General features: G+C 41.8%; 1 protein-coding gene across 2 annotated transcripts in view; it reads right to left on the bottom strand.

Moving 5' to 3' along the window:
• Positions 1-22,837, bottom strand: part of SEMA5A (semaphorin 5A) — a 307,625-nt gene extending 284,788 nt beyond the window's left edge. For both annotated transcript variants that reach the window (XM_088023722.1, XM_028122663.2), the window contains exon 1: positions 22,717-22,837. In XM_088023722.1, coding sequence (XP_087879848.1) covers positions 22,717-22,837 — 121 coding nt within the window. The remainder of the gene's footprint in view (positions 1-22,716) is intronic.
• Between the last annotated feature and the right edge of the window lie 715 nt (positions 22,838-23,552).

The raw sequence follows: 23,552 nt of genomic DNA, 5'->3' as shown, positions 1-23,552 counted from the left end.
CCTGGGTGGCTCAGTTGGTTAAGCGACTGCCTTCGGCTCAGGTCATGATCCTGGAGTCCCGGGATCGAGTCCCACATCGGGCTCCCTGCTCAGCAGGGAGTCTGCTTCTCCATCTGACCCTCTTCCCTCTCGTGCTCTCTATCTCTCATTCTCTGTCTCTCAAATAAATAAATAAAATCTTTAAAAAAAAAAAAAGAAAGAAAGAAAGAAAACGCAGTCCCTAAGGCATTTCAACTTGGATTCCAGACCTGGCTTCTCTTTTTGATACCTGTCCCCCGGGACTTTCCCTCTCTTGCTGTTGGGGCAGCTCTGCAGTTTTTAATGCCATTATATGATGGCAAGGGATTTCTCCCATCCACTCAGCATTTTGCTGAAAATCTTTGGTAAGAATTGTCTTCTTTACATTTTCACACCACTTTCTTGGCAACTAGGAATACTACTCCCAGTGAGCAGAATGAAACAATTACTTTGAATGCTATCCCAACATTTTCACACTGATAAATAGGAACATTTTAAATTTTCAGGGAAGAGGTATGTAATTTTAAGTCCTTTCTGTTTGACATCTGACGTTTTACAGAACTTAAACTACTAAGGTAAATCTCATTTAATCTATCCAAAAAGAAAGAATATAAAAACCCAAGTGAACACAAAGTTGGTCTACGTGCCCCATGGTTTTGGGATCCAGGCCACACGCAACCTAATCTCTTTACTAAGCCACCATGCTAGCAGAATCCCAAAAGTGAGGCCATCTCGGTGGTTTAGAGCTGAGGTTAAAGCAGAAACTCTTTAGTCTCCAACTCAAACCTTAATTTTTATACGCAAAACCATCTGTGAATGCTTAGAGGAGAGATAATGAGCTGTCCAGAAACCATTCTTCACCTCACCTGGCCCCTGGGGAGTGCTCAGCAGGCTTTCTCAGTGACTGCCCAGTCATCTAGGTATGGTATTTGGGAACGCATCTCCTTTTTTATTTTGCACTTCTATTTATTTTAACATGGTTAGAAAACCCCACCAATTAAAGATTCCAGGACTCGCTAGTACATTTCATTAGAGCAGGATTTTTCATGAGATCTTATAATCACATGAGGTTCTTCAGACATCGTTTTGTTTGTGTGGTTTCGCGGCCAGAGGCATTTGTTCTCAGACTATAAAAGGCATAAGTCCTTCTAATCTACACATGAGCAAATATAGCACACAGGAAATCATTGCAAAGTGCTGATATCATCTTTTCTGTTTTACCCCATCTGAAGATGGTTGCTGTCCCATCCACACACATGGGTCCGTTAATGTGCTACAGATGATGAAAGCAAACAGAGCAGTCAGGCAGATGTGGTCGTGTGCTGGCTTCGCACTTAAAAACAGGCCTGCTACCCTCACCTACCGCAGTAGAAGAAGAGGAAGGTCACAATTACATGGTAGGGCAGGAAAGGTCAAAAGCAAATTGCTGGGATGAGAGAAGTTCTAGAAGGTCACATGGTTGGATTGGCTGGGAAGTAACTCTAGCACTAGCAAATATTTTTGCTTGGCTTGAAGTCACAGAAAGAGCTATTGCTGCATAATAGAATTACACATCCTCTGGGAGACATCCTTCTCTTACTTGGAGTGTGAAATTCTTGGCAACAGCAACTGAAGCTTCATGTAGGCAGGGAGGCAGAGGACACCCGGAGAGCATTCGAGAAGTAGAAAACATACTGCGGACGGAATATTACCCACCCATCCTACCCTCACTGCCCACCCCTGTGCCAAGCAGGGGGTTCCGTGGTTCTGGCCAAGAGATGCAGACCAGCAAAGGGTCATTGCTCAGTTGCAAGAAAAACAGTTTTTCATTCATGCAATGGGATGGCTGAATCAAAAAATAACAGAATCAAAAGGCATCCCAGGTGGCCAGAAAAAAATGGGGTATATGGAAGTAGTCAGGATGTGAGGCAGGACATGGCTAGGAGGGACAGTATTTCATTGGTCGCTTTAGAAAAAAAAAAATGCTGCTCAAAAAAACTGGGGTGCTCAGGTTTGGCTCAGGGGGTAAAGGGAAATCTTAAATAAGAACGGTAATGATAAACACATGCAAAGTTCACTATAACCTTCCCACTTTTTCTATCACTGCTGTGCACATTAAACTTTCTCATAGCAGGCATCTTTAACAACCAACTATGTAAATTTATTATTTCCATATGTTCTTCCCGTTTTATCCCCTAAATTCCAAACATTGCTCTCCAGAGCTTTCAAAAGCTGAATTAAATCAGACAAGACACTGAACAATTTTGTGCAGACACTTCTGAGATTGAAGAATTTATATCTTATAAATGGTGTGAATAATACATTTGGCCCTTAATGCAAACTTTATTTTATAGGCGTACATGAAATTCCTACTACATATCTGGATCAGTCAGACTTCACAGGTCTAGATGAATTTTTTTCATAAGAAATTTTCACTGTAGGAGGACTACTTGTATTCACAAGGAACAGCCTGACAGAATTTTAAAGCTTTCCCAGTGAGAGATGGCTTGTTTCTATAATGCCCCTTAGGAAAAAGAACACTAGAGGTTTCAAATAAACAGCTTATCAACATCAACTCATAGTTAATCAGATAGAGGAAGATTAAAATTATAGGAAGGATAACTTCTTTTGCACCACCTTTTGTGGATAATTTCCACAATTTTATGACATGAGCTCTTTGAAAACACACTTCATCATTCCCAGAGAGAGTCCAATTCCCACCGTCCACTTCAGGAGACACAAAAAAGCACCAACAGATCTTTCTATCCTCTCAGCTTTTCATGAATCGTTTTAAAGTTTCAAGTTATCCAACAATATTTCTTTTAAAATATGAGAAAACACAAAAATGGGAAATTCTTGCTCTTCTTCATAGTATCTCAGATACGTTTGGGGACAATCTGCCAGGGGTAATAAATTTTCTGTTTCTTATCAATAGAGTGTCGGGTTAGTTACTCAATCAAAAATGTCTTGAGTCTTCATTATTCAGAAAGAGCCCTTGCGTGAAGCACGAGATAGAGTATACACTCTGTTTATCAAGCAGGGTTTTAAAATATAAAATGAGAGACATATTCCATGAAGCATATATAAGAACATACATTTATGAATATTTATGGGGCAGACACACCAGAACCAATTACACAGCTGTGCAGACAAGGGGTAGCTGCCCCGCAGTCCTTGCGTGCTAACGGAACTCAAACTGGGTTCAGCAGCAGGGGCCGAGACAAGAGTAAGGGAAGCGAGGTCTCCTATACAGTGCAAAATTTAAAAGGGCAGCAAAAAAACTCAGTGATACAATACGTTAAGGCAGTATTTTTTACATTCTACATTAATTCTAAACTTCCCTACACTGAAATATGAAAAAAAACCCATGATGAACAAACCAGCAACATTCTAAATGAAGACGATGGAGCTCCAATAGGGCTCAGCAGGAGACTGTATTAATCCTGTCTTCATTTAAAATCTAGATAGTGTGTTCACCATGGACTCCTTTTGTCATTAATACTGATCTTTTTTAATATTGCATTATACAGATGTATACACACACACACACACACACACGCACGCACACACACACACACACACACACACGGTATTTATCTTGACTACTGTGTTTTTTTACCTCTTAAATTTGCATCCAAGATGAGTTCCTCACCTCCCCCTGTTACAAGGCCTAGTGGACTCAGGGGTTAAATCATGTTTTCCCATTGTCATTTGCCAGACACTTCCTTTCCCCTGGTACCTAGAGGCAGGCCTGTGACACAGCTCTGGCCACTTACATGCAAACAATTCTGAACACTGGTTTCCATGAGAGATCTTGCTTTTGTTGCTGATTCCTGATACAAAACATCTGAGTGAAGAAGTTGGTTATGCTGCCTCCTCCTCTTGCTGCCTGACTTTGAATGCTGTCAGCTGCCATCCAAACATGAAATATAAACAGAAGTGAAAGCCAACCGCAGCAGGTTGACTGAGCAAAATGATGGAGCCTGGGTCCTGGCTGACACTGCCCAGCTCCTGAGCCAGCCTCGACAGCCTACTTCTGTACTTCTAGTTGGGGAACAATAAACAGCATTAAAACTTAAGCCACTATTAGGTCGGTTATCTGTTCCTTGCAAGCCAAGATATTTCTAATGGATGCCGTAAGCTCAACAGTGAGCTTTCAGAGGAAGAGTTTCTAAACTTCCCTGCACTGATGACTAAAACGTATATTAACATCTCCTTTCCGAATTGTTTGCTTCTAGGCATCAAGAAAACCTGCTAAATCTCCTGAAATAGGAATCTAACCTTTTTAGATGTTGATTAATTGTGAAGATGAAAGGTCAAACCATTCGTCACATAAAATATATTAATGCTTCCGGCTACACGTTTGTGATAAAAATGCTGTCAATGTCAACAGTGTCAATAGAAATCTCAGTTTCTATTTTGCTCTTGCAATACAGAATGTTATTGTGTTCTGGCTTGAGGATTAAGGGAGGGAGTTTCCTTGAGGAGATAAAGAATGTCCCAAAAGACCCTTGGCCTCCCCTATGATTCCAGTTTAAAGGGCAACAAAATCACCGGTGTGGCAAAGTTTTTGAAAGAAGACCCCACTACACTCATTTTCCACTAAAGAAATGGAGACCCAAACAAAAGACAGTAACAGATCCCTTTTACATCAGGGAAGCAGTTAACAGCAGAAGAGGAACAATGACGCAGTTCTCCTCAGCCCCATCTTCTTTTTTTTTTAAGATTTGATTTATTTATTCATGAGAGACAGAGAGAGAGAGAGAGACAGAGACAGAGAGAGACAGAGGCAGAGGGAGAAGCAGGCGCCCGGGTGGCTCAGATGGTTAGGCGTCTGCCTTCGGCTCAGGTCGTGATCCCAGGGTCCTGGGGTCGGGTCCCGCATCGGGCTCCCATCTTCTTAAAATATGAACCATGACGCTTTCCAAGAAACTGACTCGGATAGGATGCCAGGATAAGAGCCTCTGATTAGACGCAGAAACAACAGCCTACATCGGTAGATATTATACAGCGCAGAAGGTCCATACACGCACAGTCCGATATGGTACTCACCACCAATAGATGACTATTTATATTTTTAATTTTAACCAATTAAAATTAAGCCAAATTAAACATTCATCACTTCAATTACACTAGTAACATTTCAGTTCTCAAAAGCTACACCTGGCTAATGGCTACCATACTTTCCAGGATGGAATATAAGCATTTTCCATCATCACAGAAAATTCTAGTGCACAGAGCTCCTTTATACTAATGGGTCCTCTTATTGCCCTGTTTCTTATGGTAGAAGTGGGAAAAAGTAAATGACCACGTAACGAAAATCAACCTTGAAAAGGAAAAAGAAAAGTTGTATGCTTCTATCACAGCCAAAAGTACTAAATGTATGCTTCTCTGGTTTCTTCTCTCTGGTTTTAATAGCTGCTAATTCCAAGAAGTGTTTTATCTCCTAAGTTAAAAAGTGACCGACAAATCAGCCATTTTCAGATGTGACAAGGTGCACACGAGTCAAAAATATATTCCTCCAAAGATTACCATTGAGCGGAATAGTACTTGAAAGAGAAGCTTTCTATATAAGTCACTTCTTTTACATCAAGTTAACCTGAACGATAGGGTTCTTATCTCTTAATATAACTTTGGATTAAAACCTTTACTGATTAAACAGTTTATGTAGCAGGTTTTTCACTAAAGACCTGAATATCTTAGATTTTAAGTAGCCTTGCTGATGCATACACACACACACACACTTTATTAAATGGTGCATGACACATTATTCATAATTACCTTTCTCATTGTAAAGTTCTCACATAATGCTTGTCCTTAGTGCCAAGGAAATGTGGCAGTGTTTTGACAAACTGAGGCTATTTCTTAGACAATTTGATTACTGGATCCTACTTTCTCGACAAGTCTGTGCTTCTCCATTAGAGTTGGAACTTGTATATTTTTTTTAAATCAGCTTCACTGAGGTATAATTGAGACACGATAAATGTACTCATTTAAATTCAACGACTTTCAACAAATGTATAAACTCTGTCACTACCACCTTAATTGTGATATAAAATAACCTGCACTGACTCACAGGATTTCTCATGAACCTTTGCAGTGAACTCCTTCCCTTGTCTGTGCCGAGGCAAACATTAATAAATATTCTGTGACTTTAGTTTTATCGTCTATAGAATGTCACATACTGAGATAATACAGAATATATAGTCTTTTGTATCTGGAATCTTTCACTTAGCATAATACTCTTGAGATTCATCCATTGTCTCTAGCGGTATTTTGTTTCTTTTTATTGCCCAGGAGTATCTAGTTCACATAACCAATTTGTCCATTCCCACGGATGGATTTTAGAGTTGTTTCCAGGTGTTGGCTAGTAAGAATGAAGCTGTTATGAACATTTGCATGCAAATCTTTCTGTAGACATTATTCAACACTTCATTACCTTTGGGCAAATACCTACAAGCAGTTTTGCTGGGAAGTTATGGTTAAGTGTATGTTTAACTTTTGAAGCAACTGTGTGTTTTCCAAAGTGGCTGCACCATCTTGCATTACCAACAGCATAGCGTAAAAGGTCTAGCTCCACCACATCCTTGCCAAAGCTTAGTACTATCAGTCTTTTAATCGTAGTCCTCTGTTGCATTTGTGGAGGAATGACACCATGGCTGTCATTAGTGTTTTTCAAATTGTCTAAAGCTCTAGGCCATTTCTTAAAATTTGGATTATTTTCTTATTAGACTGGAAGAATTTCCTTATATATGCTAGACACAAGACCTCTCGTAGATACACGTTTTGTAATTATTTCCACATAACATCTGACTGGCTTTTCCTTATTCTCAATGGTATCTTTGAAGAACAAATATTTTTAAATTTGATGTGGTCTAATTTATACAAAAATACGTATGTGCTTTTTGTGTTTTTTTAATCCTAATAAATCCTTGCCTAATCCAAGGTCTCAAAATTTTTTTCATAGGTTTCCTTCTAGAAGTTTTATAATTTTAACTCTGAACGTTAGGCCAATGATCCATTTCAGTTCATCTCTGCATAGGAGATATCCAATTTTGTCCAGCATCAGTTGTCCATGCAGTTCATCTTTGCATATGAGATATTCAATTTTTTCCAGCATCATTTGTTGGAAGGAATATCATTTCCTCATTAAATTACCATGGCTACTTTGTTGAAAATTAACTGACAATATATGTGTGCATCTATTTCTGGTCTCTGCTTTCTGCTACATGTTTATCCTCCTGCAAACATCACATAGTCTCGAATTTAGGTATTGTCAGCCTTCCAACATTGTAATCTTTTCTCAAAACTATTTCAGCTTTTCTAAATCCTTTGCCTTGCCAGAGCAGATTTAAAGTCAGCTTTTTGATTTACACAATAAAAGCACAATAAGATTCTGATTCAATTTGCATGACCCTATAGACTGCAATGCATATGATATAGCTGAATTGATAACAACACTGAATTTCTGATTTATGAGTATTTATCTCCATTTGTTTAGGTCTTTTTAATTTTCTCAGTAATGCTTTTGCAGCTTTCAATGTTTGGCTCTTGCACATATTTAGTTAAATCTATCCTTATTTCATATTTAAGATGCCACTATAAATGATAAAATTTAATTTCAATTTCTAACTATTAGTTGATAATGTATCACAATGCAATTGAATACTTTTATAATCACTTTGTATCTTAAAATCAGCAGCTCACACTTATTCTAACAGTTCTTTTTAAAATGTTAATTAGGATGTTCCTTATAGGTAATCTTGTTTGCAAAAAAAGAAGAAAAAAAGTCAACTTTAACTCCTCCTCTCTAATGTGTATGTCATTTGTTTATTATATTACTTTCATTATAATATAGTATTTATCTATTATTACCTTTCACAGTGGTTAGAACAATGGTAACTAACGTTAGACTAGAAGTGGAAAGAGTGAACATCCTTGTGGGGAAAGCATTCAGCCTTTCACCATTAAGGATCATGTTAGATTCTGATTTTTTTTAAGCTGCCTTTTGTCAGGTTGCAGATAATTTTTACTCCTAGTTTTTTTTTTTTTTAATCATGAATGTGTGTTAAAATTTATCAAGTGATTTTTCTATATCTACTGAGGTAATTTTTTTAAAAGATTTTATTTATTTATTTATTTATTTATTTATTTATTTATTTATTTAAGAGAGAGGGCACACATAAGCGGAGGGAGAGGCAGAGGGGAAGTAGAGGAAGAAAGTAAGAATCTCGGGACCCTGAGATCATGACCTGAGCCAAAACCAACAGTCAGATGCTTTTTTTTTTTTTTTTTTTTTAAGATTTTATTTATTCGACAGAGAGAGACATAGCGAGAGAGGGAACACAAGCAGGGGGAGTGGGAGAGGGAGAAGCAGGCTTCCCGCGGAGCAGGGAGCCCGATGTGGGGCTCGATCCCAGGACCCTGGCATCATGACCCGAGCCGAAGGCAGACGCTTAACCCCTGAGCCACCCAGGCGCCCCTGGTCAGATGCTTAACTGACTGAGCCACCCAGGTGCCCCTGAGATAAAATTTTTAAAAAAAATTAGTTAATACATTGATTTGCACTGATTGATTTTCAAGTGTTAAACCTTAGAAATCCCATGCAATCTTGCATTTATGGGATAAAACCCAGTTGGACATGATATTTTATCTTTCCTACAGATTATCAGATTCAACTGCTAAAATGTTATTAAGGATTTTTGTGCCTATGTTTGTGAGAGATAATGGTCTGTAGTTTTATATTTTGGAATGTCTTCTCTGGTTTTGGTAAGAGAGTAATGATGACTTCTTTTAAAAGCTGAAAATTGTTCCAACCTGTTCTACTCTGAAAGAGTTCCAACTTCTTCTATACTGGAAAAGTAGAATGGGTGTCTTTTTTTTTCCCTTTCCTTAAATATTTTTCAAATTCACTATTGAAGCCATCTGGGTTTGAAGTTTTCTTTGCTGTAAGATTTTTAACTACAAATTGAATTCCTTTAATGGATATTAAATTATTCAGATTATCTGTCTCTTCTTAAGTGAGCCTGGACAGACTGAATCTTCAAAGAATTTTCCCATTTCATCTAAACTGTCAAATTTATTGGCATAAACTTGCTCATTGTTTTTCTGTTATTAGCCTCTTTACTTCTGTAGGCTCTGTAGAGATGCCACCTCATTTATTCCTAATACTGACAAATATGTATTCTCTCTTGTTCCTAACCAATCTGGTTAGAGACTTATTGATTTTGTTGATCTTGTTAAAGTGTTAGCTTTTAGTTTAGTTGATCTGCACTGTAGGGGCGCCTGGGTGGCTCAGTCGTTAAGCGTCTGCCTTCGGCTCAGGTCATGATCCCAGGGTCCTGGGATCGAGCCCCGCATCGGGCTCCCTGCTCCGCGGGAAGCCTGCTTCTCCCTCTCCCACTCCCCCTGCTTGTGCTCCCTCTCTCGCTGTGTCTCTCTCTGTCAAATAAATAAATAAAATCTTAAAAAAATTTTTTTAATTGATCTTCATGGTAATTTTCCCCTTAACTGATTTATATTCTTATCTTTATTTTCTTCTTCCTCCTGTTTACCATAGATTTAATTTGCTTTTTATTACTTCCCTAAGATCCCAAAATCATTGATAACAGATCTTCCTCTATCTCTAATACAAGCAAATGTACGAATTCCTCCCTAAGCTCTGCTTTAACTGCATCCCACAAATTTAGATAATTTGTGCTTTTGTTGTCACTCAGATGAAATACTTTAGAATTTCCCTCTTGATTTGTTCTTTGACCTGTAAGTCACTTAGAATTGTATTGCTTAAAGTCCAACATAATTTTCCATATATCATTCTGTTATTGATTTTTACTTTGATTCTTATGTGCTCATAGATGACACAGGCATGATTTCAGTCCTTTCACATGTACTGAGACTTGATTCATGCTGGTCTATGTTTGGACTCCCCATCACTGTACTTTGCCTTGGGAACCACTTCCAGTGAACTAAGGCTATCGTAGGACTCATCGTATTTATTTCCTTTGTCTAAGTATCACAGTCCTGCTCTGCCATCCACCTATTGTCCACGATCTGAAAAGGTACTTCCTAATATTTTGTCTGGTTTTCTTGTTTACAGCAAGAGGGTAAATCAAATCCCATGTTTCCATTATGGCCAGTTGGTAAAGTCCCACATATCATTTTTCATCTTAAAAATAAAAATCATCTGTTCACCAAATCTTGGTCAAATAATAGATATGTAAGACAGAAGCTCTCTGAGAGTCCATACACAATTTCTAAAATTAGTATTAGATGTTATGGTTAAAGACTTGAACATGAAAGAAGAAGCCACACATTCATATATTTTGCTCTGGTTTGCATTTTTAGTCCCCAGAGTACTTAATTTGGATTTCAGATTTATACCCTGATCCATGAATCTATCATGTAAGCTTGTGGTTCCCCACTATGAAATGGAGGATTTATGATTTCCATGCTGGGGCTTTATTTTTGTAGATAAGCTTCTTAAAAGTCGGCCTGACCATTTGGAATTAAGAAATAAAAGCATGCAAATGAGTTCTAAATTTTACTGAATTGTGCTTATTAAATTCTGGCCCACTTTTTTAAAATTCAGAAAATGTTTAAATCTGACTTGAACTATTCGTGTAATGATTTGAAATTTTCCCTTTAACTCGCAAATGAGAAGTTCTCACCATACCTTTGCATTATCCAGTGATTAACATTAAAACCCAGACGGAAGTCACGAAGACCAAATATCCAGATTTCTTGTTCGCTTCGTCACTGCTAGTTCCTCAAATTACTGTGCCTCAAAGAGTTTTAAAAACTTGCTAATTGTTAGGAGTGCTATAGGAGTGCTACATTTAAGCTCAAAGGCAGCGAACTTTACTGTCAGATATAATAAGAGGTGGCACTGTGGTCTCTGTACTTCCACATACACACCAGCACACACAAACTCCCATTTCTCCTACTGGATGACCTTAAAAAGGTGGCATTATCATCCCCATGCTTTTAAGTGCTAATGGAGGCACTGAATTACTAACTTGCCGAAGTTCACACATTGACTAAGTCACAGGACACAAACCGAAAATCTTGTCTCCTGGCCATACTGCTCTTCCTACTCAACAGCCGGCTAATAATGATCTCAGTTAAGGGGGCAAGACCAACTTCTGAGATTTCTCCCTTTGTATACAGTAACCTCATACAGTACTGCTTCTTACAAGTCACTAGGGCAATCCTTTCCTTGGCCACCGTTCAAGGGATGTTCATATTCAAATTCTGTGTCACGCTCCACAGTCCTCTAAAGTATCTGACTGTTCATCTACCCAAAGAGTTCACTGCTTAGAACAACCCCGGTCTAAGCTTAGAGGTTCTGAGGCCCTTCAGCAGCTGCATGTTCCTCTCTTGCTAATATTAATTTTGGCCACCTGCTTCCCGGTGTTCAGAGCCACGTCTCTAGTTTTTAGCCTGTTAGGCCACCATGGAAAGAACTTTTCCTTCACTTGGTTCCTAGGACATCTCTGAATATCCCTTCCCCATCGTATCTTCTGTCTCATCTCTCCAGACTCCATGTGCTGACTTACTCCAGGGCTCACTCATTACACCTCTTCTCCTTTCTGTGTACACTCTTTCCCCTAGAGAGCGCAGCCAGACGTATAGATTTAAATGCTATCTGTGTGTTAAGAACTCCCAAATGTCCACCTGTGGCCAAGACTGCTCCACAGATCTCCAGACTTGTGCATGCAACTGTTTGACATTTCCACCTGGATGCCAGAGAAGCATCTCGAGCTTCACATGCCCAAAACTGAGCTCTAATACTCCTTCCAAATGTGGCTTTCCCTTCCTCATCTTCCACTCTTCCAGTTGCTCAAATCGAAGCCCTCAGCGTCCCTCTTGCCCTTCTCTTTCTCTCACAGCATGTACACAATTTGAAAGGAAATGCTTTGGACTTGACTTCCAAAGTAAGCTATATCCAGAACACGACCACTGCTCCCTCTGTCTGCTGCTAACACCCTCATCCAAGCCACTACCACCTCAAGCCTAGATTGTTCACCAGCCCCCACTCTGGTCTCCCAACCCTGCTTCCTACCCAGCCACCTGCAATTCGCTCCATCCTCAGCACAGCATACAGCACAATCCTTCCAAGTCATGTTAGACCCCATCAGCCCTCTACAGCAAATCTCCCAGTGGCTTCCCATCTCACTCAAGATAAAAACCAAAATTCTTAAAGGCCCTACAGGGTCTGGTCCCTGTTATCTTTCTGAGCTCATCTCCATTACTCTCCCCCCAATATTCACTCCACTCTGGTCATTCTAGCCTCCCTGCTGTTCCCCAAACTTACCAAGCATGATCCCACCCCAGGGCCTTTGCACTTGCCCTTCCCTCTACCTGGACCACTGTTTTCTCAGTTATCCCCCTGGCTTGCCCCTCACCTCCTTTAAGTCTAGACTCAATGCTTCCTGCTGTATGCATCATAAGCCATCCAGAAAAACAGAAACCACCCTAGGTAGCTCAAACAGAGAAAATTCAACACAGGGAATTCATTGCAAAGACAATGTGAAAACTAAAAAAGCAAAAGGATGAAGGACTGGGCCTGAGAAAGCCAAAAGGAAGAATGCATGACCCACAGAGACGAGCAGCTCTAACAAGCTGGGCTGGAGCCCATAAGCATGTACGGGCTGCTATGCTCTTGGCCAGCAGCTCTGACGCAAGTGGGCATTGCCAGAAAGTGCTGCCTCACTCCTCGGCGGCACTCAGCGACCGGAGGCATAAACGTGGCCTTCCCTGGTCCTCTCCACCTCCCACTGCCTCCTCCCATCCACACATCCCAACAGGAGCCCCGTGGGCCCGGGAGCCTGAGAAATCTTTCAGACTCCCTGACCCATCACACAGAGCAGAATAAAAAGGGGCGAGTGTGTGTCTTCAAGGCAACGGGTAAATGTCAGGCACCCCTGGTTCCCTCCATGAAACGGCAAGACCCCTCGCATACTGAACTCATTCCCTGCTCTCCCTTTCTCCTCAGCCCTCACGTGACCCACTCTGCCTTACGCCATCTTATTCTTGCCTGTTTCCCTTCGGAGAATGTAAACTCAGTGCACCCCAAGATCGCCACCTGTTTTGTTTATTGGGGTAACCCCAGGGACCAGAACCAGCCCATAATAGGCACTCCATAATAGGCGCTCCATAAATATCGATTAAATTATTAACGAACTGGACCCTGCTTTTATCTTCAAACAAGCAGAAGCTAAAACACTCCTGCGTGCTGAAGCCAGGGAATCGGGTGGCACAAAATTAAAAAAAAAAATTTTTTTAATTAAAAAAAGAACGACAATCGTTAATCGTTCATCTGGGAGCTACCACAAGCACTCTGCTAGCCTGGTATCGGGGCCCCACTTTACTGATTTTATTTAATAGGGTTTGTGGTCTCTCTAACATGCAGCCCAGACGTCCTTTCAAGGTGGGAATGACCAAACAAGTTTTACCACAACTTTGTCAACATGGCGGACTGGGGGAACGTAGCCATTCCCACACAGCACACAACGTCACACGACATGTGTGATTAGGCTCTCTGAGGCCACCCCTGAGTCACAGAGGGAAATGGGAAAGCAAGGGATAAATTAAGGAATAGCTCCTCCCATAAAGCCAGAGTCTGTTTCTGGACCTTCTTCACCCCACACTAAGAAAGCTTCAGGAAAGGAAAGGTTAGTGTGATGATTAAATTAGTAAACAAACTAAATTTAGAAACCTCGATGGAGTCCCTTCCATGTCATCAACATTCTAGATCATCAGTAACAGGAAAATGTCAGCACCACCGTCTGCTGGAGATGGGACAATGCTTCGTCTCTCCAATGTAACCATGGCTGCTTGCCTTGCCTTGATATTAGAGTAAGACAAGAGAAGCAAAATCCAAGAAGAATACTGCCTCATTAAAACTTTATTCACTCTATATTTACTCTTCAGCTCTTACTTCATATATAAAATAAGGACACGATTTTTCTCTACCTTCAGTGTGAGAACGGATGAAGGGCCCACTTAATGCTTAGAAAGACTAGAATATGCCTACAGATAAATAAAATATAGTAACACACCATCTGGGGCCAAATGAAATGACTGCTTTAAATCAGAACCCTGACAAGAACGTTACAAAATCTTATTCCCCAGTTTTAATGCAATCACAGTGCACTATTTCACTTATAAGCCGTTCCATTTGTAGCCTTAAAATAATAGAAACTATTTCCCCACCTAGACAAATCAGTCAAAACACTTGAAACTTTTATCTCGAGATACAATATAGATGTTCAATCTTATTCATAATTTCATTAGTGGCCTCAGAACACAAAATATAATACAGAAGTTATTAATTATTCTCAAAACTCAATAAACCATTTTCATCAGAACCCAATCGTTATTTGTAAAAACAAAAACAAAAAACAAATGAAACAGGCAATAGGGACTCTCTCAGCTCTCATCAGTCAAAGACCAATAATGACATAAAAGTTCAAGGTAGCAGGGCACCTGGGTGGTTCAGTCGGTTAAGCATCTGCCTTCAGCTCAGGTCATGATCCCGGGTCCCTGGGATCAAGCCCCGCATCGGGCTCCCTGCTCAGCGGGAAGCCTGCTTCTCCCTCTGACCCTCCCCCTGTTCATGCTCTCTCTCTCTCTCTCTCTCTCAAATAAATAAATAAATAAAATCTTTAAAAAAAAAAAGTTCAATGTAGGTATTGGAACCAAATTACCCGTGAGTAACACATGGTGGTTTTACATTTCATTTCTTCTAACACTTACGTGCCCTCGTGAAGGATCATGATATACCTATATTATAGAGTTGAAAAGTTGTGTATTTTTTTAAATATTCCATTTTTCAGATAGCACCCTAGCACCAGACTTGAAAATAAAAAATGTATTCCCAAATGCAGTTTTTAACGTACAAAACAGGCAGAGTGCCTGTACCTTAGTGTCTTCGCTTGCAAACAGGTTGGAATATTTTGCCCCTGTGATTTTGACAGTGCGTTACATGAACCATTCAGTCATATGCATGATAACAAAAGTCAAATTATTTATGGAACCAAGAACTTGTAAGGATCCATAACAACACTCTTCCTCCCCAAATAAACTCACAGGAGGGTAACTCATGTCCTGTTATCAAACCAGAAAGAATCACACTTGGTTTATGTAGGTTTTACATTTCACAAAGAAAAGCAATGCCTTCAAGACAGCTTTCCCCCAGTTAGCAGGGTCCCCCCATACCTATACTCTAATCAGATTCATATGAAAACATTCAAACTAAACACTGAAATGAATTTCACACCATCCCTTTTTAATTAAAATAAATTTTCCCAATTCTTCCTTGGAGACAGTAGGCCAGTGTCACACAATCACACACATGTATGACTTATAAAGGTCAAGTGGCCAATCTGAGACTAGATGAATGGGGAGGAAACACTCGAAGGAATTTCAATCCAGGCTTAGGTACTCAAAGACTCTCAAGTCTCTAAAATCTTCTGGGAAACAGAAATCATCTGCCGCAGCCCTTCCTGTAGGGATGAGGGTCCAGGTCCGAGAGAAGGGGTGCGACCCAGCCAGGGCCATGACACCACAGGCCTGACTGGGGCACTGGACCCCAGAACGCCAAAACCCAGAAGAGAAATGGAGCGCCGTGGGACACGTGGAGCCATGGCACAGAAATGAGGCCTTTGGCTCCCTTCTGGCCTCCCCATCCTTGGGCCTTGGAGGGTAACGGAGGCTGCCCAGGCTGCACCTTCCTCAGCCCCACGGGGAGAACGTGGCACAGCAAGCAAGGCAGGGGCCCCAGGGACGGTGAGGCAGCCACGGGACAAGCACAACTGGCAGGACAACAGGCAGGAAGGGCGGCTAATGGGGTGGCAGGACGTGTGTACATGGCCACCCTCCAGACTGGAAGAAAGACAGCCTCTCTCCGAGGTGGGAGGAGGCTGCAGGTCCCGGTAAGTGACCCCGAAGAAGACAGTTACAAAGTATGTCACTGACTACCATTGCCAACATTTAACAATTCAGTGCTTCCAACACACACACAAACCACTGGAAAGTATGATTCAAAAGAAAAATGCAGCATTTGTGAAAAGTATCTATACTGTGGTATGAGACTAGAGCCCAAGTTCAAAATCTGATGCCATACCCTTGTCATCGTGGTTCCTTCCATCACCGAAGACCACCCGTGGAGATAAAGACAGTTGTTCAAACGCGAGGGCCAGTGCCGCTCTCAGGGCTGTCCCGGGGATGGCCCGAGCTGGGACACCAGTCCCTCACATGCCCCCCCAAGATCGGGAGCCGAATGTGCTAATCCCCTATGAAGCATTCATACAACTCTCTCCAAAGTTCCAAACCAAACCTCCGGCCAATCGGGGAATCCGTAAGTAGGAAGGCAACCAATGGGAACACCACAGAGTCAGAGATCAAGATCTCGGGGACCCGAGAGTGGAATCTGTAGCGCCTCACCTGATTCCACAGGCAGAGAAGTAATCTTCGTAATCATTAATAGAAGCACTACCGGCTACGGCACTGAAGAAAGGCGCCCGAGGCAAAGAAAGCCTAAGTGTGGCATGACTCACCCCACTGCTGGTCTTCCTCTGTGCCTACCGGGGAATTGTTCCCCATAAACCAATCCCTAAAGGTGGAGCACAATCTAAATAGCAAGCATGCTGGGTAAACTTTAATCAATAAACAAACAAAGGCAGAATATGGCACCATTGCCTTAAGTGGACATTAAACATTTAAAACTCATTTCAGAGACGGTTATGAGACTCAGGAAGCATGCTGAGAAACATGCTGTCTTAAAGGGTCACTATTTTTTCCCTCTTTATTGGAACAGACATTTAAGCAAACGACAAGGACAGAAGTGTAAATGGTGTGTCTGCAACGGGTCAGGGTGTTTTAGCAGCCCCTCCACGATCAAGGATAAATGTTCCAGAACATGCAGTCGAGGGAATAACCTTGCAAACACAGCAAGCTGGTAGAGTGTGTTGAGCAATGAACTCTGCTAGACAAGAGAAGGCCCACGGTGGCAAATATTTTACCGAGGACGGGGAAAAAAAAAAAAAGATCCTGCCAACATCTTCCACCTACCCAGGTAAATCGAAGCAAGACTTCAATAAAACGTGCTTCGTTGTATCCAGACGGGACTGTAGCATCTGGTCCACTTCATTAGGAATCTCTTGTGCAGAGTGCCTCCAATGTACAACATTAAATCATGAAGTTTTAAGTGTATGCAGAAATCAAGATTTTAAAAGTGAAGATTACCCAGTCCTTGCCTTTATTTCTCCAGCGTTCCATCCTGCTTTCTTAAACGTTCTCGTAGAGCCGCGCTTCACACAGAAGTGTTCATGTAGCACACCAGTGGCCACCTGCTCAGCGGCAACATCAGCCGTTTCAAGGACTAGCTGGGCTCCTAACACCCCCCAGGGAATCTCTGGTGCATATTGTGATTAACAGCCTCACCCCTTCTTCGGAGAAGCTCTTCCTTCCTAAAGCCCCCATGCTCTCCGCCCATGGCCTGCCTACTTCTTCTCAGCTGAGATGCAGAGATGGAGGTCCTCGGGGACCCCTTCGCCTTGCAGCCACCCCCACCCACGTACGTGCTTGCCTCCTGGGTGCCTCAGCCTCCCTCCCTCCCGACTCACTGGCGGTGGGGTCTGCTTCCTGTAAGTTAATCTCCCACCTGTGCCCAGTATCCTATCCCCTCCTACGGCCCTGGGGACTCTGTCTAATCAATTATCTCCTCCTCTCTTCAGCCTCTTCCTTCACCTGGCCTTTCCCCATCACCACTTAAGGATGATTAAGTAATGCTCTCTTAAAAGCTGTCCCCTGCTCTCACATCCCTGCTGGCTGAGTCAATAACTGTCTCCTTTTATATCTCTTCCTTCCCCTCACATTTGTTTCTCTGCTCATTACCATCTAGGTTCTTCCCCCAGCCCTGCCCTGAAACTGCTCTGATGTATGCCATTGCTTACAGGTTTAATTGTGTTCCTCCGAAAAAGATACATCGAAGGCCAAACCTTAGTATCTGTGAATGTGACCTTACTTGGAAAGAGGGTCTTTTCAGATATAATTAGTTAAAATGAGATCATGCTGGGGGAGGGTGAGCCCTACATCCAATATGACCAGTGTCTTTATAAAAAGAGGAGAAGACAAAAAGACAGGCACACCGAGAGAATGCCATGTGGGTACAGACTCAGGTTGGAGGGATGAGCCTACTAGCCTGAGACGGCCAAGGACTGCGGACTGGTCCCGGAAGTTAAGAAGAGGCCGGGAAGGATTCTTCCCTAGAGCTGTCAGAGAAAGCACGGCCCTGCTGACACCTTGGTTTCTTTTTTTCTTTTTCTTTTCTTTTCTTTTTTTTTTTACTTCTAGCCTCCAGAACTATGAGAGAAAATATTTCTGTTGTTTTAAGTCACCCCGTTTATCTTATTTTGTTAGAGCAAACCTAAGAAACTAATACACAGATCATAGGACTTCCAGTGCCTACCTCCAGGAAAGTCCTGGACAAACCAGGATGACTCTGTCACTCTGCCCTCTGGCCCACGTCAGCCTCGAACTCTGCATCATCCAATGCTTGGAGGGATGCCTCTCCCTTCTTGGATCCCATGATGCCTTGCTCTCAGCTAGAAAGCCCATCTAACAGCGGGTAGGAACTCAGCTTTCTCAATCTAAAATCATCATTTTCAATTCCCCTTCTTTATGCCATATGGAATCAACAGCCAAGAACTTGGGGATCATCCTCAGCACCTCCTTCTCCCTCCTGTCCTACATCCATGAAATCATCAACACCTCCTACGCATTTCTAGAATTCACCTAATTCTTTACATTTCTGCTACCATCCCTTTAGCTTAGTGCCTCATGACTGCTCGCTCTGATCACAGAGGCAACCTCAGGATGGGCTCTCCCTGCTGCCTTTGCCGTTCTGAACACGGAACCTGTCCAGATGGGGGAGCTTCTTTTTTTTTTTTTTTCTTAGATTTATTTATTTATTTTGAGAGAGTGAGAATGAGAGAGAGAGAGCGCACATGAGAGGGGGGAGGGTCAGAGGGAGAAGCAGGCTCCTCGCCGAGCAGGGAACCCGATGCGGGACTCGATCCCGGGACTCCAGGATCATGACCTGAGCCGAAGGCAGTCGCTTAACCAGCTGAGCCACCCAGGCACCCCGGATGGGGGAGCTTCTTTAGGGGCCTTCAGATGCCAGACAATATTGAACCCCTACAACTACTTTGGCCTCACCTCCCTCCACCTCCTCCCCATAACCCAAATGAAGATTTCATAGCTTACCCTACAGGAGACTTGCCAGGACCTGCTACGCTCCTCTCCCGCACTTGCTCTTTTCCTCTCCCCGAGACACCTGTCCATTCATCAGACTCATAAACACCTTCTAACAATCATTTTGGACTCAGTTGTGCTGTTGCCTCATTCTAGAAACCTGTAACAACTCTCCTAAAAGCCAGGCTCTCTGGTTCAGATGCCCCCCTCCTGGGCTCCCACCGCACCCAGCCAAGACACCTGTTAGGACCCTTAATAGAATGTAATGCAATGTTCCTTTTGGCTTATATTCCTCGAGATATTCTAAACCCTTAATGGGGACCGTGTTTTTTGCTCTATCTCCTCAATATTTAGTACAAACCATGGTACATAACAGGCACCTGTTAAATGTTTGTAAAACATTTGCTCCAACTTAAACATATGCAAGTTAAAATTATGCTGAGAGGTCATTTACAAACTATGGGATCAGCAAATCCCAAAGAGTGATAGTACACTCCACTGGAAAGGGCAGTGGAAAACAGATCCTCATACCCAGGGGGAACTAGAATACAAAATGGCGCAACCTTCATGAAAGGGAATTGGGCAATATCTAGCAAAACCACATGTGCATTTGTCCTTTGACCTAGCAATCCCACTGCTAGGATTCTCTTCCAGTGGTACACTTGTAAAGGATTAAGAGATGTCTGCAGTAGGCATTACTCATCATAACACTACCCATGACCACAAAGGACAGAAAATACCCTACACATCTCCCAGTGGGGAGTTGCTGAGTACCCTATGGTTCATCACACGATGGAGAGCTATGTGCTCTGAAAAGGAGTGGCGTGGATTCTGCCACTAGAGAGTGGACTCCAGGATATACCACCATGTCAAAAAAAAATGCTAGACTGAGAAAAGAAGCATGGACCTTAAAATATAAGTAAAAGGTCAGCTGAGAGCAGAGAGAGGGAACGGAGTAGAGAAAACACAAGTGAAGGCAGTTTCTCTGAACATTCCTTGTTTTCATTAATGAAACTCTTCAACACTACATAATAAGGTAAAATTTTTTTAAATTTCTAAAAATCAAAAGGGAAATTAAACACATGAAACGAACCAGGTTTCGAGTTGGCAGCATAACCATGCAGAAGGAAATTTCTTCAACTGAAGTAACTGCTTTAGTTTCCCAAGGACACTGGTAGTCCCAGGACTAAAAGAAGAGAAGCAGACCATCTTAAAGCGCTTTGAGTCGTCAAAAACGACTAGAGTTGCTTGACTCTCTCTGAAACGATGCAGGGTCTACTGCAGGAAAAGGCAAACGAATGACCGTGTTGGCAACAGAGACTCAGGATTCTGTGCCCGGGACAAAAAGACACAGACAGAAAGTAGAAGAGGTTCAGAAAAGCCCTAACGTCTTGGAGATGAACTGGAAGCATCCAGAGGGATTATGGTGCCATCTAAAAAATTTTTCCTGAGCTCTGTACACTGAAAAGACCCAACACTGGGGACGCCCGTGCTTAAATCAGCCCAAAATGGCTGCTTCTCAGGTCTACGGAAGGAAGCAGCTGAGAAGAATCAAGAACATCTTGCTGTCCCAGAGAGTAGGCAAGCTGGCAAAGGCGACCTGGGTTATGTCAGAATCGTTCAGAAGCCCACTTGAAGAGGCTTCCACAGGCTTAAAATGAGATGATTTCACCCCCTATAAGCATCAAAACTGCAACTGCCTGAAATAATTCAAATGTTAAAAATCCATATATTAACAATGATTCTAATAACCAAAATAAGAAAACAAGACAAAACAAAAAGTAAACATAACATCTTAATTGCTCCCTTTGGATAATGTTAGAGAACCAACTAACTAGTCTTTAAAAAAACAAAAAAACTAGGAAAGCGAAGGAAAGGACAAAAGCATCAATTCTGACTTTTCTATATGAGCTGTAGCCTCAGGATATTCAAATAGTTGATAAGGGAAAGTTACCTTATACAGAAATATTCTTGCTATTAAATGAAGAAAGAATAATAAAATTAGGAAATCCCAGCTCTACACCATTGAAGGAATTGGTAGATTCCGGCCGTGACCATCACTGACTGCTAATTTCACACCACACAAGACTTGCCTTCCTACAGAAGGACACGGTAGCATCCGTGCCACAGGGGAGACAGAAAGATTCAAACCTGAATCGAAGCCTCCTCTTGATACTACCATGAATTCACACAAATATTCGAGACAGAACATTTGAACACCAAGGGGATGCACTTGGCAAAATCCAGACTGTGGGAAATGCTAAAGGACAAAGAGCTCGGATTTCTTCTGTAACTAATTTGCAAAGGAAGCAACAACCACAACAAAACAGAAGACCAACCAACTGAAGTGCATGAGCTCCATTTAGATCCTGATTCAACCCAATGTGTTAACAACAACAACAACAAAAAAACGCAGCAGCATTCATAAGACCATCAGGGCTCTCACAATACTCACTGAATGTCAGGTGATTTTATGGAATTGGGTTTGGGTTTTTTGTTTTTTGGTTTTGGGATTTTTTTGCATTTTTTGTCTGATGCAATAATGGCACTGGGAATTCCCTTTCTTTCATAACCATGAACTGAAATATTATAGATACAATTATATGATTTTTTGAATTTGCTTCAGAATAATTTGATGGGTGTGGGGTGGAGCATGCACGGCGATTTAAAGGAAAAAAGGCGGGACATGAATTAATAAATGTTGGGTTGGGTGTTCCTTAGATTATTCTTTCTATTTTTGCAGATATTTGAAATTTTTCATGATACAAAGTTTAAAACATAAAGCTATTTATTGGATGAATTATTAAAATATAATGTCTGATTAATTATAGTTGGCTTGGTAATAAAACTGTAAGTTCCTTGAGGACAGGGACAAAGACTAATTTATTTTTCATCCTGAAGGCTTAGAGTACCCAGGGTAGAGAGAGCCCTAAATAAATTTTGATAAATAAAAGAAAAAAATGACTGGGTACACATACTAGGTAATTAATCCTACAGATCCACTGACATTCTTAAGACACTAAATGAATTCTGTCTGCCATGCAGTGTGAGATAGAGAGACCAAGGCGTTAAGTTTTGTGGTAAGACTAAGGCTTTGTTGGGAAACGCTGAAGTGAATTCTTTTGTTACTTGGTTTTATTATTATTTATGTAGACCACATTTTTAGCCCCTGGTTCGAATGCCTAGGAGGCTCGCAGCACCTTTAAATAAAGGCGGCCTCAACAATGGGATTTTCTCCCCGTAATAACTCCCAATTTTGAATTCTTCTCGAGATTGTAGTGATCAGTTTCGGAAGAGGAGGTTCTCGCAGTGGAGGATTTTGTACCTGTGCTTCTATTTTAAACAATGCCTAAAACACGAGTCACGGAATGAGAGAGCAATAACCATTGCTATTCTCTATCACTGAGCATGGAAAATGCATGTAAGTGATACCCTTGCAGTCCGAGGGTGCCTGCCCCTCACCTTTATAGGAAATGACCGGGTGCTCCACTCTCTGGCACTGAGATGCGTCCGTTTCTGGCTGGGCGAGTCTCCACCACCCCAGGCTGGAGAACAGCCATGCAATGACGCAGGTCCCCTTCATGGTGGGCAGACGGCCTTGGACTCTGGGCACTTGTCTTCTAACCAGAAGCTCGTCTTCCTGTCATGTGGGGCAAGGGCCTAAAACACACAAAAGAGAACAATTTGATGACTGTGAGTTCAGGTTCTCTGGTGGGTGGCCTTTTAGTTAAGCCTCATCACTATCTTTAAAAAAGGAGAGCCTCCGAGGGCTTGGACAAAGGTACCTTTTTCTAGGTGGTACTTCAAATACGTGTGAGTACGTTTTGGTACAGACCTCTCCTCCTGCACATAATTTTATGAAATAACCCATTTATTATAAAAGGAGAAATGTTCAAGTTTAACCTGTACCAAGTCATCACTTCTGAAAAAAGCAGTTTAATAGCTGTGACCACTGATGGTTTTTCCCTTAGAGTATCTTCCTCGCCCCCTCGCGCTAGCACAGATCCATGCGTGGAAACCCTGAGGATTCCCTACCCTTCCCTTTTTGACATCCAAAGCCCCTGTTTAGTAACACCATGACCACTGTCTTCTCCCACTAACCTGATATTATGCTACCCAACTCTTAAAAACTGCCCATATTTGACGAATGTATCCTTTGAAATTTATAGATGACCTGCCTGCAAAGCTTCTGGCTCGAAATCCAGCATGAATCAAATAAAAAGCCATAGTGAGCACCTACTGGGTGAAATGAAATGGCTAGGCTGGGAGCTGGGAGAATCTAGAGATTATGAATAATT

The sequence above is a fragment of the Eumetopias jubatus genome, unplaced genomic scaffold (assembly GCF_037043125.1).
Source record: "Eumetopias jubatus isolate StellerSeaLion01/CBP00866 unplaced genomic scaffold, mEumJub1_p1.0 scaffold_5, whole genome shotgun sequence".
Taxonomy (NCBI): Eukaryota; Metazoa; Chordata; class Mammalia; order Carnivora; family Otariidae; genus Eumetopias; species Eumetopias jubatus.
Note: the sequence above shows the minus strand (reverse complement) of the source record. Positions and strands in the feature narration are given on the sequence as shown.